We start from the raw sequence: 17,320 nt of genomic DNA, 5'->3' as shown, positions 1-17,320 counted from the left end.
TTCATGCTCGGGCCAGGCGTGGGCGTAGCCGCGCGGCCGGTTTTATTCCATGCATAAGTCGCACCGATGGATAAGATGCACTGAAAATGTTTTCAGAAAAAAAACCGTGCCTTATACACTAATAAAGTATGGTACATCGTCTAAATTATTTCAATATACATTTGATCTGTTACACACTCTAAATTTTATTAAGTAGCATCATCGAGCTATGGATTTTCATTCTCGGCCTTCTGATCAGGTACAGGCATTTGTAGTCTGAAGGTGGAGTTGAACTTGTATTGCCTCTCCAAAGTAGAATACTTTGTCAATGTCATACTTTGGCTTCGCCAATGTCAGATTCCGATACGGCAAGGTCGACTGGAATTACTCTTCGATAGGTGCTTTCAGTCCTATTCAGGTTGAATTGGATCAGTAGGGCATGCCTCAGGATGCACAAGTTGCTGAAAACATAACTTGCCTCATGGGTTAAGTGTTTCAGCTGCCGATTAGAATGAAGTTTTGATCCCTCTCCAGCCTGATAGTAGCTGCGATGAATTTGAAATAACAACGGTAGAATAAAGTGCTTTCCAATTGTGCTTTTTTCACTCTGAAGTAGAATGGTTGAATGGGATTTTCGACTTTACCGAAGCGACCGAGTCTTTGGTGCTAAAATTGGGTAGTTCGCAAGGCTTCTACCACGTTGGTTGGCGCTGCTTTCATAGCGCCAATACTGTGATGAGGTCGTTCGTATTATTGCATTGGCGTAGTACCATCTGTTTTTCATCTGGATGGCATATTCCTTAGCTTGATCTATGTTTTGCTCACTGCCCTGATTGTAGCGTCTTGCGCCAGGCTGGTATTTGCGACAAAATCAGCGTTGGCGGTTTTGCACTACAGGTAAAGCTAGCGCCTATGTACTCGGAGTAACAAACTGCCATAGATTTGGCAGAAATTGATCCACCTATTCGTCTGCAGTGTCTTCGGGCTTCAGGCTACAAATGTCTTTCAGGGGTTCAATCAAATATTTTTGCTCGATAGGAAGTATGGGACAGGTGTGTTGACACTGATTGAAGAGAGCGGGTCTTAAGCACGTGCGTTCACCTCGGCATTCAATTTCGGTGATGATAGATGAGTCAACTGGCTGAGGGCTGTAGTTTTAGGGTATGTGCCTGCAGTATTCGTTGAACATCTTTGACACTTTTGAATTGCGTTAGCATCTTCGCCAGTAGACTTCAGCAGTGGTACCAGTAAATGTGCAACCCAAGGAGATCACTCTTATCTAATAAGATACAAAATGGTTTAGGAGAGCGGTTACTCGCTGTCAGGCGCATGTGTGAGCAGATGACACGTTTGGGAGTTTTTGTATGGCGTCACACTGCAAATCTAGGTGGCTGGAAATATGCGGACATGAAAAGAGAGCGAGAGTAGAAAACTGGGCAAGTTGGTAAGTATTCATCTTCTTGTGGCACCACAGGGGCGAGGACAGATACGGAGAAAGACAGACAAAGTGCTCACCATCAACTGTCAAAATTTATTGGGACATGTAATATATATGAAAAAACCCAAAAGAATACACAAAGAAACAAAAGGCAACACATGCACAGTCCGGTCCCATGATTACAAGGTTCATATCAAAACAGATCTGGTGTCAAACCGTATCGCCGTATCAAATGTTTTAGATAGTCAAATTCAGCATCAAGCAGCAATAAGGACGGCGCGCTTACACATTTGTCGGATGGCTGTTTTATTTTAAACGCATCCACAATCTCCCGGGCTGTTTTTGCGTATTCTTTGGGTTTTTTCAAATATATTACATTTCCCAATAAATTTTGACAGCTGATAGTGAGCACGTGGTCTGTCTTCCTCCGCATCTGTCCTCGTCTCTGTGGTGCCACAACAAGATGAAAAGAGAGCACGCATGTTTCTACTTTAAGAAAACGCGACCAACTATAATAGCCTCGAAGCATCGGTATGCGCAAACTAATTAAAGGTAACACGCAACGGAATGAGAGCAAGAAAGCGACAGAGAGACGAGGTACAGGTTATAAATAGTGTGATAACATCGTTACGCAGGGAAACTAAATTCAAGTCTTGATGTTTACTATACGAGGCAAAGATCAACTGGCACTGCCCCACCGGCAGAATACATTGCCCAATGTTGGAGAGTTTTGGCAGTGCATTGACCCTATGTAGGGCCGGGCGTTGCGAACTAAGCCCCATAATTGTACCATGCTTTGCGTTGTTTAGATGGGTACGAACTATTTGCAGTTCACACATGGAATCAGCAGCCTGCTCGCAGACACCGCCGCAATCTCTTGCAACCGCAGATTGGCCACGAAGGCCTGGTGATGTGCTGTTCGATTTGTACAGCCCAGAAGTCATGGATGCTATCGGTGGACAAGAGGATATCGTAATTACTGGTCTCTCGGCCCGATTTCCACAAGCTGACAGCCTGGCTGAATTCAAGGAAAAGCTCTATGCGGGAGTGGATTTTGTCACTGACGACGAGACGAGATGGCCTCGAGGTATGCGATCAACGCTATATATATATATATATATATATATATATATATATATATATATATATATATATATATATAATTTTACATACATATAATTATGTAGTCTCATCCTACACCTTACGCATGAAAAAACAAGTACTTTGTGCATCGCATAAACCAAGCTGTGAATTTACCTGCATATCAGTGAGCAATGTTCATGGTTAAGCAGACAACACATGTAGCCCAAAGCTCACGTCTGAAAGTCCAGCGGGAAACAACGCAGTGTGACCATTGAACTTGGTGTAACACCGACGGTAAAGTCCTCGATGTTGCACTGTGCTTCAGTCCTTCGAAATCAGTGAGTGCAGTTTTATACGCACCAAACGCTTTGAAAGAAACTAAAAGCGTTCCACAACGATACAAGACAGCGCTGAGAGCACATAGAACGAGAAAACGACAAACTTACAAAACTGATAAGCCCTATGCCAAATAGCAATGACTGACAGCAACTTGCATGAAAGACCAAACCTTCACAAGCATTATATGTTAAGATAGGTGAGCTAACTTCGTGCTATTACCAGGAGCACCAACGTAGACAACAATACATTAGCGATAAAAAACTACTTCGTTGCTTCTTCGCTAGCTACGCAACAATGCATGCAAAGCCTCGCCCTGGGTGATGCAACGCACGGTCATCAAGAGATGGCGAAAAACAGTGTTGCGAAATTTAAAAAATAAACATACTTGACAGTGATTTTATAGGTTTTAGTTTGCACTTGTTTAATGCCAATATTTCAGTGCTTCCCGACAGTTCGTTGGGCGCAGACTTTCTCATCTCTGTACTTCTCCCGCGCGTAACAATTTCCACTGTATATGTGTGCCGACCCATGTTCTGAAGCGATAAACAAAGTCCATCTTTAAGAGCGTTAGCTCTTAGTAACGTTGTACCTTTAGGTTCAGTCCTAGATTCGAGATGGCGGCCGAGTATGTGCTAAATTGCCGTAGCGTTTAAGTCTAGTGTTGTACGTCACTAGAACCACGTGATCACCCTCATGTAAGCTAAGATGATGACCTCGGTGTGTCTGCGAATTCATCACATAATGATCACTACGTTGGCGTACCCCCGTAGCTATGACGTCCTCACACTACGTGACCATCACGCAAAACCACACTGGTGGTGCGCAATCGTAATGGTTTTGCTATGACGTCACAACAGGTGCTGCCGCTCCCCCGTTTGCAGGCCCAGCAATCACCCCCCTTGCTGTCATTTCGCTATATAGAGGTTGTTTGAGATAACTTGAGCCCTTGATTTAAAACAAATGGTGTAGCGAAGCTCATTGAAAGAAACCGCATATCAATTTCCATTATGTAGCGCTTCGCAGCGTATCTTTATAAGAAATAATATCTGTAATTCACTCTGGAGTCAGGCGGGTTTCATCAAATTGTACAGGGGCTTCGGAGAGAACCTAGCCAGTTTTTCTACTAACCTGCCTATGATGTGGCCGATTTTCCGGCATTTGAAGAAAGCCTGCGAAAAGTTAAAAAGTGTCACGTGACTGCGCCGGTGCGTTAAATTATGACTGCGCTCCTAAACACGTTTGAACGAACGGAACGTACGCTGTGACCGTGGCCGTGTGAGCGGCCGTCACTCATTTAGCGGGTTGCACCATGCATGACACAAATAAAAAAGAAAAGGAACATGAGGTGACTTTAGCCCTTTATAGCGAAAGCAATACTACGCTAGGTTTCGGCCCGTCGCGTAGTCGGTGGCTACAGTCACGAATGACCTTGAACAGCTGCGAAGAAGCACGCTCGGTAACTCGCATTAACGGTAACGACTCACATTAGGCAACGGATAATCATGAAGGTGGGCCTGCGGTGGAATCGCGATTGTGATTATGAGAAATGGACAACGGACAATCGCTACACTGCCAACCTTCTCGAATACATAAGCACAACTGGACTTCACTCCTTCTTTTCACTTTCTATCTCCTGTATCCCATTCCCCCTTCCTCAACTTATGCCTTGTGGCAAACTTTACAAAAAAAAAAGAAAAAAAAAAAAACTCCAATGTAATGCTTTCGCTCCATATTCGGTTCAGTAGCGTTGAACTCTCATTTTTGTTTCTTTCCTTTTTTGCTCTGTCAGTGGGATAGCTCGATAAAATCTTTGTCCGCGATTGCTGTCCGAGGCCTGCCTATCGCTTATTGCCGATCTTGGTTCAGGCTTTCTGTGCTCTGGCAGACTGTATGACGCAGTTTTGAGACCATCCTGATGGTGGCGTCCTTCGGCTACTCATTTAGAGACAGGGAGCATGCGCGCTTCGTTATTCAAAATGGACTTGGCAAAGCTGCAATACGGCAGTGCAAGACCGCAGTCACGTGGTTGGTATTTTTATATTTCGCGGGTTTTCTTTAAATGCTTGAAAAGACGATCACGTAGCAGATAGCGTAATAGAAAAAATTGGATCGATTGTATTTTAACCCTGTCTACAACGCAATGATGTGCACTTGACTCTAAAGAGAATAACAAAGGTTTTCATAACTCATGTTAGTCAACTAGCTAGTTGAGCCGAATATCAAAATACCCCGAGGAGTGCTACATGACGACAAACAATATGTCGATCGTTCGTCTCACGCAGCTAAAAGCTTCGCTTCTTATTAAATGCTTTGTTCAAGTTACGTGAAACACCCTGTATTTGTAATCAGAATTAGTGCCGAGATAGGGCCTCTTAAATCCACCATTTTTTGACCACCCCCTCGTTCGGCTCAGAGAATGCAGAGTGGTAGCAAACGCTTTGGTGCAATATGGAGCCCGCGGATTTACTAGTCGAAATGAGACCCTGCTGGTGTTAGGGATTCACACTCACGACCTATATATAGATAAACGAAAACACAGTATGAATAGTGAGTTGGACACTTAAACCGCGTCGCATAATGTGCTCCGAAAATTTTTTAAAGGCTGAGAGCGGCTGCAGTGGGTCTGGCATTGGGGCACCGTCTTCTGCAGCTCCCCTTGCCTATGATGAGGTGGCTGCCTAACACTATTTATTCCCTGGTCGGTTGGAGGGGTTATTTGAACTAGCAGCTGCGTCCGCTCAGAGCGTCGTCGCCGAGCTTCACCAAGCAGGCGTGGTGAGAACGACAGCGTTATGCTCGCGCACACCGGCCACGTGTCACTTATATGGCGGGCTCCGTAGTTGCCACCACCACTGGTGACCTTTGAAAGCATGGATGAGCCCTTTACGTTGGATTTGTTTGCCGCCTAGAATTGGCAAAACATTCGCCTCTAATTGCGCACTCCTTCATGGCGCTGTAAAATGTGTTACAACGATATATCGGAGTATGAAAATACTCCGCAAGCTTATCGCAGAGTCTATCGTTTGAATTTTTTTTCAGTGTTTTGCGGTTCGATGGCTAGGGGCGTTGATGCGTGACATGGGAGTGCCTGACGCCAAAATTAAATATGTACCGTGCAATCATCTCATTACCAAAGTGGAGGCGACTAAAAGAAGCGTATGATGAGAATGTAACAACGCGCCGGAGCCAATTAGTTTGTGTCGCCACGTCCTTGCACTTTCGTTTTCTTGAGTAAGCTGACCACATTTATATTAAACATATAGACAGACTGTCCCCAAATTCCGTTTTCACGCTACTGCGTCAATGCATTCCGGTCCGGCTTTCCGTTCACTCACGCTTGATTTACAAACTACCGTTTTTGTACATCTTATTCAATTTGATGAACAGAGTCAAGTTATGCTATGTAATTTGGTTGGTTGTAGTTCGTGCTCAATAATCTGCCAAGTTAATATATGGCAAGAAGAGCATATTATTTGCTCTTATGCCATAAAGAAATTGGGTTCGCTTTTTTCTGGAGGCTACAACATTTGGCTCAATTTTTGATAACAACACACGCATACTATATTAGAATAATATACTACAGTGGTTGCCGAGCTGTGAGGTGATGGCAAGGAGGAACAATACACTCCATTTACGTGATCACTTGATCTGATCACGAAAAGGGAAAGTCGTTGCCGTCAGCTGGTTGAGGAATAATACGTTGCCTCTTTCTGATCGCCTGACGTGGCCCAAAGATTAGGTTGCATTGAGCCGACACTTATAGAGAGCAATACCTTACTTATAAGATTTCTGACATTTCGAACTTTGTTTGCCTGCATCCGTGCTCATTTTCAGGCTACCTGGGTTTGCCAGAGTGCATGGGAAAGATACGCGACCTGTCCTTGTTCGACGCTCAGTTCTTCAACGTACTTCCCAAACAAGCCCACCTGATGGACCCCCAGATGCGCCTTCTGCTGGAAACAGCGTATGAGGCAATCGTGGACGCCGGCTACGACCCGCAGACGTTCCGGGGACGTAGCGTGGGCATCTTCATCGGTTGCAGCAACGCGGACTCACACGAGATTCCTAACTTCAACGCGGAGAAGACTGAAGGACACGGCTTGATAGGCAGCTCACGGGCGATGTTCGCCAATCGAATCGCTTACACGTTCGATTTTCACGGTAGGTTCACTCTGTATGTTAATTTTCATTTCGTATTCCGCATTTCAGTAAACGTGCGTCAGCATGAAGTTCTGAGAAAAGCTATGAACAGCAGCGATCTCTGCAACTGCCGGGGCGGGTAAACTATTAGAACGAAGAATAATTTGTTGTATTTGGGAGCCGGCATTTGCGACAGATTGCGAACCTTAGAAACTACCCGGAAGGTTCAATAACGACTAGTTCTGTGTAGCACTATTAAAATGTGTGTAGAAAATGTGTGTGAGTGTAGAAGCAACCAGAAGAAGAAGAAATGCTCTTTAATGCAACAACATACCCGGACAACCAGACTAACGTGGACTTGCAATCAAGATTAAAGTGGCATAGCCGAACTAAGCCATGCTAATTTTGTGCGGGTAGTAGTGATGATGATAAGCTAGTCAACGGCGCATTTCGGGCGAGCGTGTACTCAGCATTGGACAGGATTGGATTGGACTCGAATGGATTGGTTTGGATTGAACATCTTAGGATTGAATTGGCGAAGATTGGGCTGAGTTTTATTTGACTGGAATGAACTGTAATTGAGTCGACTGCATTGGATGTGAGTGGTATGGTTTGGGTTAGAACAAATTAAGCTGTTTTGCATTGAACTACACTGAATTGAATGGGATAAGATTGGATTGCAGAGGAGTGGGCAGCTCAGCGCTAGGCGCACCTGCTTTCGCTATGTATATCCTGGCCTAGTTGAGCTAAGCCACCAGCAATGTTTAATCCCAGCCAGCTCTAGAAGCTTACATATCAATTTAATTACCCGATAATATGAACATATAAATGCTGCCACTATGGTGACATATGTCGTCTGAAGGAAATTACGCTTGTTTTAGGGTCTTATACTTTGCATTGCTTTAAATAGATGACGTCCCTTTGTGCACGTTTCTTATTGCAGATAATTTAGTTACCAATTCATTGCTTAACGACTTTGTTAGCGGTAATATGTGTTACTGAATTGGCTCCAAAGGGCTGCTGTATGATTTGTTTACAACTCAGCAAGTGTAGTAATCATTGATCGACAGCGTTTTGCTCTACGAATATTAGACCACGTTTACTGGTTTCTAACACTATACTAAAAATACTAGTTTTTTGCTGCCCGTTAATTTAATTTTCCTTATTACAGTGTCATAGCATATCGTTACGTGGTTTACGGTACCGTTTGCCGGAAAGACTGGTGACATCTGTGCATGCGCGGCCATTAGGTTAGTGCGATAGTTAGCGGAGCAACAACGCGGCGCGCTGCTCGCCCGCTTCGACCCAAACAAAGCATCGCCACCGAGTTGTTCGGTGTGATATCTGGCTCTAAACGGCTGTATTCAGTTTCATTTCATATACTCTCATAACTCTAAACACAAAGGGAACACTAGACTAATTTGCCGAGATAATTGGCGATTTTCGAGTTGTTAACTGTTACTATATACCGCAGGCGTTTTCACGCTATGAGTTCAGTTCTGCATATTATTGTCGGCTTGAACATTATGCTCTATATTAACAACTCTCAATCCTGAAAAAAAAAATGTACACTGGTAGTGCGCCCATCATTGGTAATAATAGTGGGAACGAAAGTTTCTCCAACAAGTTTTGCAGCGCTTTGATATAGCGTCAGTATAGATGCCGCCACTGCTTCAAAATGCGATTCTGCAGTCAGAAAATAAAAATGTTGCATCTGCATTGTTTACAGAACTACATGTTAGGCACTGAGCAGTTTGTTCACAAGCTTCGTTGAATGTACTTAAAGGAGTCTGCTGCTCATGGCACAGCCAGCCTAGCATACAGAAAAATGTGAAAATCTGATTAGTGAGCTAAAGGATAACTAAAGTGCACGTCATACAGCAGCATTTTATTCTTATCTGTTACAACCTGCACGCATGCCTTTTTAAGACATGCCTGCCTGACCTGGTTGGTTGGTTGGTTCATAGGAAGGGAAAGGCGCAGTATCTGTCACACTTGCTCTGTGGACACCTGAACCGCGCCGTAAGGGAAGGGAAGAATGTGGGAGTGAAAGTGGAAAGAGAGAAAGGGGAGCCGTAGTGGAGGGCTACGGAGTAATTTCGACCACCTGGGGATCTTTAACGTGCGTTGACATCGCACAGCACACGGACGCCACTTCGTTTCGCCTCCATCGAAACGCAGCTGCCGTGGTCGGGTTCGAGCCCGGGAACTCCGGCACAGTAGTCGGGCGTCTTACCACTGCGCCACCCCGGCGGGGCACGTCGACTTTTAGTGAAAATGAACTACTTCGGTCTAACCATCTAGAAATTCACTACTTCGCTGACCTGTCGATCTCGGGAAATGTTGGAGGAGCGCTGTTTTGAACCCAGGGGAACCTCGTAGCTATTGCTGCAGCTGATCATCCTGCATGCTTTACTGTTACGCTCGCGTTGTGCCTTGGGTATCTTCTTCCTCATGAACTTCCATAAGTGCGCAATCAATCCAATTAAACAGAGAGTTACCATTTTTTTACTTTTAAAGTGCATTAAAAGTGAGGGATTGTTTGACTAATGAACTCGGTGAACTCTAAAATGTTCGGTGGCTTACTTTAAAAATTAATTTTGCGCAATTCAAACAGAAAGTTTACCTACGCTCGATACTGGCTTGACCCACTCCCAAAATAGAAAACCTACCCCTGAAGTTAGGTTTGCCCACACTCAGAACCAGGTCGGAAAGTATATAAACTGAGATGGAAAATCTAGATGGGGTGGACTCGAGCGATAAAATACATTGGCTATTACAGTCAAGCCTTTCTCAGTTTGCGTCTCTCAATGAACTTCCTTTCCGCTGCAGAGTGTTATAGGTAGTAGAGAAACGACAGAGCGCCGTCATCCGTAAATTATATACCGATTACCCATACAAGAGTTCCGGAAATGGGAATATTCAGTGCCTCATCTTTGTCGTTCTTTCCTGGCCTCCTCCCCTTCATGGAGGCTGTGCTTTCTAATAATCACTTCTCTCTAGAATCTTAGTTCTGCTCCAACAAAAACGTGAGACACCTAATGAGACTTCTGCAGAGAATAAACATGAAAGATGTAAGGGTAAACATGTAAGTGCTGACCACTAACACTATGCTTGTTCGGGAATTCTACGTCAATTTCAGGACTAAGCATGGCCATTGACACAGCGTGCTCGTCCACGATGACAGCGCTAAATCAGGCCATGCTGTGCATTCGGTCCGGTCAGTGCGAGGCGGCCATTGTGGGAGGAAGTACACTTTGCCTCAAGCCGAGCATGTCATCCAGCTTCCTACGTCTGGGGATGCTGTCTCCTGACGGAAAATGCAAGTCCTTCGATTCTCGGGGTAAGATTATTTTTCATGAACATTTATGGCACAAGCTTGTCTTCATCCATTGCTGGGAAATTGGCATTGCAACATACCGTTTGTCTCGAAGAAGCTTTATCAGCAGATGCCGTGTGTGCAAACTTCATCCATTTCTGGGAAATTGGCACTGCAACATGCCATTTTGCTCGAAAGAAGTTTTATTAGAAGATGCGGTGTACAGTCTTGAGCGCAGGTGTTTGGAGTATATGTTTTACCTTCAACTCACAGAACTTGTAATTTTCTCAAAGGGCGGGGAAGTTCTCTGCATTTATGAAATGCACTTATCTATCTATACAAAGCTACGCATTTTCCAGGAATTTTTTTTCTTCTCTTTGAACTCGGTACCATCATCAGTTCACCGGCCAGGGTCCACCGGAGGCAGAGGCATGAGTGGAAGTAAAAGGTTTAAACTATTAACAAAATGCCATTCTCACAGCCTGCGCAATTTTATTTTCAATTTGCTCTGAAGAGAGAGTAGGTGGCCATGATTTCGTGTTTGTGTTGCAGCCAATGGCTACGCGCGGAGCGAGACTGTAGGAGTACTTTTTCTTCAGCGAGCATCCGAGGCTCGTCGAATATACGCAAAAGTTACACATACCAAGGCTGGCTGTGATGGTTACAAAAGTCGCGGTGAGTGTATACTTATAAATATGTTCTACTGCGTCATTTTACCCCCGCCACAAAATTAATCACATATGCCACTATTATTCGTTCGGTCTTCAATACGCTAATGTAATGCTGTTCCCGTATGTGAAATATGATGTAGCTATCTTAGAATGTGTTCAGAGCAAGGCTGAACACGAGGTGTTTTATATTTAACTGTTACCCTCGCACAGAGTCGCTTATCGAATTACTACGTTGCGCGTGCCTCCCTAGGCTGTCTCATAGGAGAAAGTTTCACAACCTAAAGTTATTATTCCTTATGCTCCTTAAAACATTTCAGATAGATCCTCTAGCCTTCATCAAGATAAACCTTTCAGGATACACTTTTCATAATCACGCACTAACACTGCAGGAATTATCATGCAACAACCACACCCTTTTGTATTTTTTCTTTCCACTCACAATGAGTGAGTGGAACGAGCTTAAACCTAATATAACGCAACAGACATCCCCTAAAGAGCTTCTAGAAAAAATATTATTCCCATTAAATGTATACAGTAAATTTATGTTACCATAAGTGCCTCTTCGTACCGTTCTTTATAGTTTGCAGTTTTTCTAATTGGGTACTGCCTGTGTGCCCATCCTATTATGCCCCTATGAAACTTGAAGTCCTGTATTTCTTGTTTTTAGTATCAGCAGTCGTGCTCCAATTTGAATTGTAAAAATTTGATGCATCGATCGTGCGGCCTTGTGTCCTCTGCATTATTTGGTATTTATATTTTGCGCCATTCCTTTTTCTACTCATCCCTCTTACGATCTCTCTAGGAATTGACAGCATCTGGAAATAAATAAATGAATATTGCTCTTCAAATTGCTTCTTGCTACGAATTGTTCAAAAAACATACTGTTTTTACGAATATACAACGTAGCATACCTGTATGTTATTATCTTCTAGATATAATGCAATAATTAAGTTTGATACTGCTATAAGAAAACATGAGCTATCGGACCATTGTCATCGCGCCTTTGACGAAAATGACCTGACGAAACAGCATTCTGTCTTACGTTTTTTGCCTGAAGCTCAAGATATAGTTAAAGAGATGGTACACAGAACCATTACACAGAACCATATTAAAGAGATGGTACACAGAACCATTACACAGGACCATATTAAAGAAATGGTACACAGAACCACAGAAGGCCCTCAGAAAATTCTGTCCATTGCGGGCCCAGCAAGCGCGCAATGGACAGTCCTTCACATCTGTTCCCTTGACTTCTAACGCATGCATCATTCCTCTCTCCACCGCAGCATCGCCCTACGTGGCCCTACATTTTTGTATATCTTTTATCTCTTAACTCTGAAGCTTTTTTCTATGCCCCGAAAGCTATGATGCAGCAGCTTCTATGTCCATATATGCTTTTGTTCGATATCCTATGCTCCCTCCTTTATCAGTGTGCATGAGCCAAACTATTGTCGTACGACAATGCAGGAATCACCTTTCCCTCGAGCCAAGCGCAAGAACGGCTTCTCAAGGCAGTATATGCTGAGGCCAAGGTGGATCCTTACAAAGTGGGCTACGTAGAGGCACACGGTTCAGCGACTAGGGCTGGTGATATCCATGAGTTATGCGCCATAAGCAACGTCTTTTGCCGCTCAGAACGCGAAAATCGGTTGAAGGTTGGCTCTGTCAAGACCAACGTGGGACACAGCGAGTCCGCCTCGGGTAAGCAAAAACATGCACCAGAGTTTTGTTGTTTATTGGCTAGATTCAATGAAATGACGTTGGAAACAGTCCCATTTCTGTTGCATTCATGATCCCCACTGTGCTTACCTATTTAACGAGGGGCTGCCAAAATTATTCAGGGTATCTGAAAAGTTTCCATCTGTGAATTTCTCTTTTACCATTTCATGAGCGCCCCAATAAATGACGATTTCATTGAATAAGGTAAGCGATTGTTCAGCTAGTTAGTAAGGGAATAAATCATGAGATAAGTTTTTAGAATCAATGCGCATTTTATCAAGTGTCGGTTCGTAGGTGGCAGTTGGAGAGGACATCATAGCAGGAGTCATGTCCGCTGCTGATGAACGGAAGCAGTGGTGCGGACGGTAGGGCTCTTCAGGTTTTTGGTATTAGCAGTTACAGCTAGAAAATTACTGAGGGGCCAGCTTGAGAGTAACTCCGTTAAGATGGATATAAGGGGAGCATTGATGTCTTGCTTTAATGCCATGAAAACATTAGTGACAAAGGCAATGATGTACATACTGAAAGCGACCAGATAAATAATTAGTGTTATGGCGGCTAGGGTTATAATAAGAGATAGCTTATACTGCTCATTCGCCCGAAAGTAGTCGGCGTCGGAGTAGTAGTAGTTCTTGTCGTCACCGGGTGTCGGAAACAATCAATGGCGGGGTAAAAAATCCAATCATAGAAATTCATCGTTCTATGATTGATGATTGATTGGAGTGTGATAGCGGGAAACGAGGTAATGAAATAATTGTAATAATTTTTTTTCAATGAAAAAAGAAAAAAAAATGAGGTTCAGATGTGTCAAAATGTAGAAAATTAAAAGCCAATGCTTGAATATTATAATTAAGAAAATATATAGTGTGTAATTGATCAATTCGCGATTTAAATAACTGCATATTTGAAAAAAGGGGATTCGAAGGTGTCAAAATACTCAGTATGAAAAGCGAACGCTTGTCGAAGCTAAATATAAATATTAAGATTTTGTAAATGATCAATTATTATTTGAAATATTTGAAAATTGAAAGAGGTTCAAAAGTACCAAAAATTTTCAAAATTAAAATCCAATTACTTTGGGATGCTAATTTCTACAATATATATTGTGTAATTGGTCCGTTAACCAATTGAAATAGCGTATTTTCGCGCCTCTAAGAACCCCTGATTCTAATCGAAACACTTTTGCATTGTTACCTTTGCCACTTTGAAAAAAGCCTTTTAGAAGAAAATTTTGCATGTGAATGTGAGGCACCCATTTTGCGAGGAAAAAGCCTTGACAATGCTGCCAGCGTGGTCGCTCACTCAGTCGGTCCAGAGCCGTTGGACATTTGAGGTGCGGCGCGACCTCTAGCTACATTACACGACAGCTAGCGGTGCGGGACGTAAAAGCCGGCCGAAAGTGGCCGCGATTACTCTGTCAGGGAGTTGTCACATGGACCTGTAAAATGCGGCTATTCGACGGTTTTCGTCTAGTTTCACAGGAATCGCGAGTCGCCGCTGCAATGTTTGGTATCAGCTGTTTTGTATTTGAAACGGATGTCGGAACGAGTTTGAAGAGTGCTGTCAAAGCTTGAGCTCTACGCGCACCACTTAAATCGCGTGTGCGGAAGATGTTTGCTAAGTATTTTTACCAAATATGTTTTTCCTTTCTTTCGTCTCGTCAAGATATCGATGCGAAAACAAGGCAGGATATTTTAGATTTTTCGAATCTAAGCATCCCCCCTTTGGCCTTCATGACCGTGAAAAAAGGGGAGGCTTATAACAGAGTGAAAGGGACTATTTGCAAAAGGAGGAAATATAAAAAGAAGGTTTTAAAGGCGTCAGAGTGCTATATATATATATATATATATATATATATATATATATATATATATATATATATATATATATATATATATATATATATATATATATATACATACATACATATATAACTATATATATATATATATATATATATATATATATATATATATATATATATATATATATATATACATACATACATAGGTATATACATACATTGACACATTTTCCAGTGTAGCCATGATTGTAATTGAGCCACAGGAGAAATGCCCAAATGTCATTTTCTCAGCAATAGGTTTGCAAGAGAATGTTCTTCGGCGTGGAGACAAAGACTTGATAATAGAATTACGCTGAAATCAAGAGTGGATAGGTCTGTCGCGGTGCCTTTATACCACAGGGAGCATTGAATGTTGTTTGCATTCTGATCGCAGGTATTTGCTCCATTGCCAAAGTGATACTTGCCATGGAGACTGGCCTCATCGCTGGTAATTTGCACTTTGTGGAGGCCAACCCCGACATTCCATCCTTGCACGATGGCAGCATCGAGGTGGTAGATAAGGTTACACCGTTTCCTCATGGCCCAGTCGGAGTGAATTCCTTTGGTTTCGGTGGTAGCAGTGTTCACGCAATCCTAGAGCCGGGCCCAGGCCAGCACGTGGATAGTATGCCGCGTGTTCAAGCTGAGCTGCCCAGGCTGGTTATAATGGCAGGAAGGAGTGTGGAATCACTGAGGGTGAGTTCAATTCTCATCACTGCAGAATGTCTTAGTTTTTTAAGTTGCTACGATCAGTTTTTGAGACCAGTGACGTACAGCTTACCTAGAATTTGGTCAAATGTCTGCAGCTCGAAGTATTTCTTTCGAGCTGTTTAGTGCAGCATATAGTCTACTCTTAAAGAGTAATGTGTATGAGGAGCAAGTACACAAAACTTCTTCATTGTACAGAAAGTGCCCCGCTGTAGTCTCAAGCTTATTCTATCTGCAAGGAAATGGAGGGAAAAGGAGCGGCTGTGTTCTGATATGCAAAAGAAGGGAGACAGCAGCCACTGACACAAAAGAACGGCATTAGATTTTTTTTAAATTTGAAGTATTAATTAAACGGTCGTGGGTTGCGATTATACTGGAGGAATGGAGTTGTCTTTTTTTTTGTGTGCTCTACTTCGTGGCAACCATGTACACGTTTAATTCATACTTCAAATTAATAACAAAAACATCCCCTTTTCTTTCATTCTTGTCTGTGGCTGTTGGCTGCCATTTTATGAAAACTATCCCATGTGATCAAAATCTTCTGGCAAAGGCTTTTTTGCATAAAGGCACGGAATTTGGCTCTGACAACTAAAACTGCGGTCGGAATCACAGCCGCAAATACCTATCTTGTTGTTCGAACGTAGAACTGGCGAGAAAATGTTCAAAGCCGACGACAATTTCTCGGCAGCTACTGCTGCATTTATTTCCCCGAATTTCATTTTTATTTTCATTCAGCTGATGGCGAATTATGCTCCCCAAGCAAATGCAGCCCGGGTCACTATGCATGCCGACATCTGTAATATTGCAGGGCAAGTGAAGACATTGGTTGAACTTCGGAGACATTGTACGCACCAGGAGTTCCTTGCAGGCAGTGAGCCGTTCATGATCAGCTTCATGATTGCGAGAAATCAAATCCTGTTTTGCATAATGTCAAAATCGAGTGATAGCTAAGGCTGCACTCTGGGTAAATGATAAGATCTGAGCACTTTAATAAACAGGAGATGCGCGCACACAAATGACCATTTTACCATTTTATTCGTCCTCTCGAACTGAGAAAAAAAAACATGAAAAAAGGAGAGGGAGCCTGGACCAGCAAAAGCTTTGTCAGGCCTAAAACCAATCAAAAATAAATAAAAGAGAGCAGAAGCTCGAGATTAAAAAGAAAAGAACTTTTTACAAGCGATAGAAGGTATTAAAAAAAAAACGAAAAATAAAACGAGGTTCAAGTCGCAGGGTGGTCCACGCTGGTTTAAGAAGAATAAAAGGAAAAACCCAGAAGGTAGCATCCAGACCTGCATGACCCGTAACCTATACCCGCAGGCACCTGCTGACGAATAATACTGAGCAAATCCTCCTATTATTTTTTGAGAGTGATGTGGTGGTTTGCGGGCATGAGATTCGGCAATTACTTGGGAACTGCAGGGCCTCTGGCAATCGATTTGTGATGGGGCGAGTATGAACTCTACAGCTGAACATTAGCAGGTACAAGAGAGCAGTCGATTTTCCGACTGTTTTGTAGAAGATCTGATGTTCAAAAATGCATAATTTCTGAATACTCCAGCGCACTCTCGAGCGGATGCAAGATGAAGGTCCTTACCCAGATCCCGCATACGCGCTCCTCAACCGTATCGGGCAGCCCGACAAGAAGCTGTTTCCTTACCGGGGCTTCGCTGTGGTACCCGTTGACGGCTCCGGCAGGGGTGTTTTCACGGTCGGCGAGTGCGTCCCCTTGGAGAAGCGTGCTGTGTGGTTCGTCTTCACCGGCATGGGTTCCCAGTGGAGAGGCATGGCCCGGCAGATGATGCAGCTAGATGTGTTTGCTTATTCCATCCGCAAGTCACACGAAGTTCTGAAGCAGTTCAACATCGATCTCATTGAGGTGGTGACCAATGGCGAAAGACGCGACCACTGCATGGCATCGGTTCAAGCATCCATAGCAGCTGTTCAGGTATGTTTAGCTCAGTTTCTTAGCAGCGCCATTTGAAGACGCGCATCAATGTTTTGAAACAAACTTTTCCATGACCAGAAGAACAAGCTAGATGCAACGTATCCAAACACCTTTTTAGGGTTTTATTTTCTTA

At 43.3% G+C, this 17,320-nt stretch overlaps 1 protein-coding gene across 1 annotated transcript in view; it reads left to right on the top strand.

The window, feature by feature from the left end:
• LOC146189715 (fatty acid synthase-like) overlaps positions 1-17,320 on the top strand; it is an 86,000-nt gene that overhangs the window by 18,935 nt on the left and 49,745 nt on the right. The window contains exons 3-9 of the mRNA XM_084605329.1: positions 2,384-2,504; positions 6,674-7,000; positions 10,122-10,322; positions 10,851-10,973; positions 12,437-12,670; positions 14,926-15,227; positions 16,801-17,187. Coding sequence (XP_084461455.1) covers positions 2,384-2,504; positions 6,674-7,000; positions 10,122-10,322; positions 10,851-10,973; positions 12,437-12,670; positions 14,926-15,227; positions 16,801-17,187 — 1,695 coding nt within the window. The remainder of the gene's footprint in view (positions 1-2,383; positions 2,505-6,673; positions 7,001-10,121; positions 10,323-10,850; positions 10,974-12,436; positions 12,671-14,925; positions 15,228-16,800; positions 17,188-17,320) is intronic.

The sequence above is a fragment of the Amblyomma maculatum genome, chromosome 5 (assembly GCF_055883805.1).
Source record: "Amblyomma maculatum isolate TAMU_Amacu chromosome 5, ASM5588380v1, whole genome shotgun sequence".
In the NCBI taxonomy this organism is placed as follows: Eukaryota; Metazoa; Arthropoda; class Arachnida; order Ixodida; family Ixodidae; genus Amblyomma; species Amblyomma maculatum.
The sequence above is the reverse complement of the archived record's forward strand: the minus strand, read 5'-3'. Positions and strand labels throughout refer to the sequence as shown.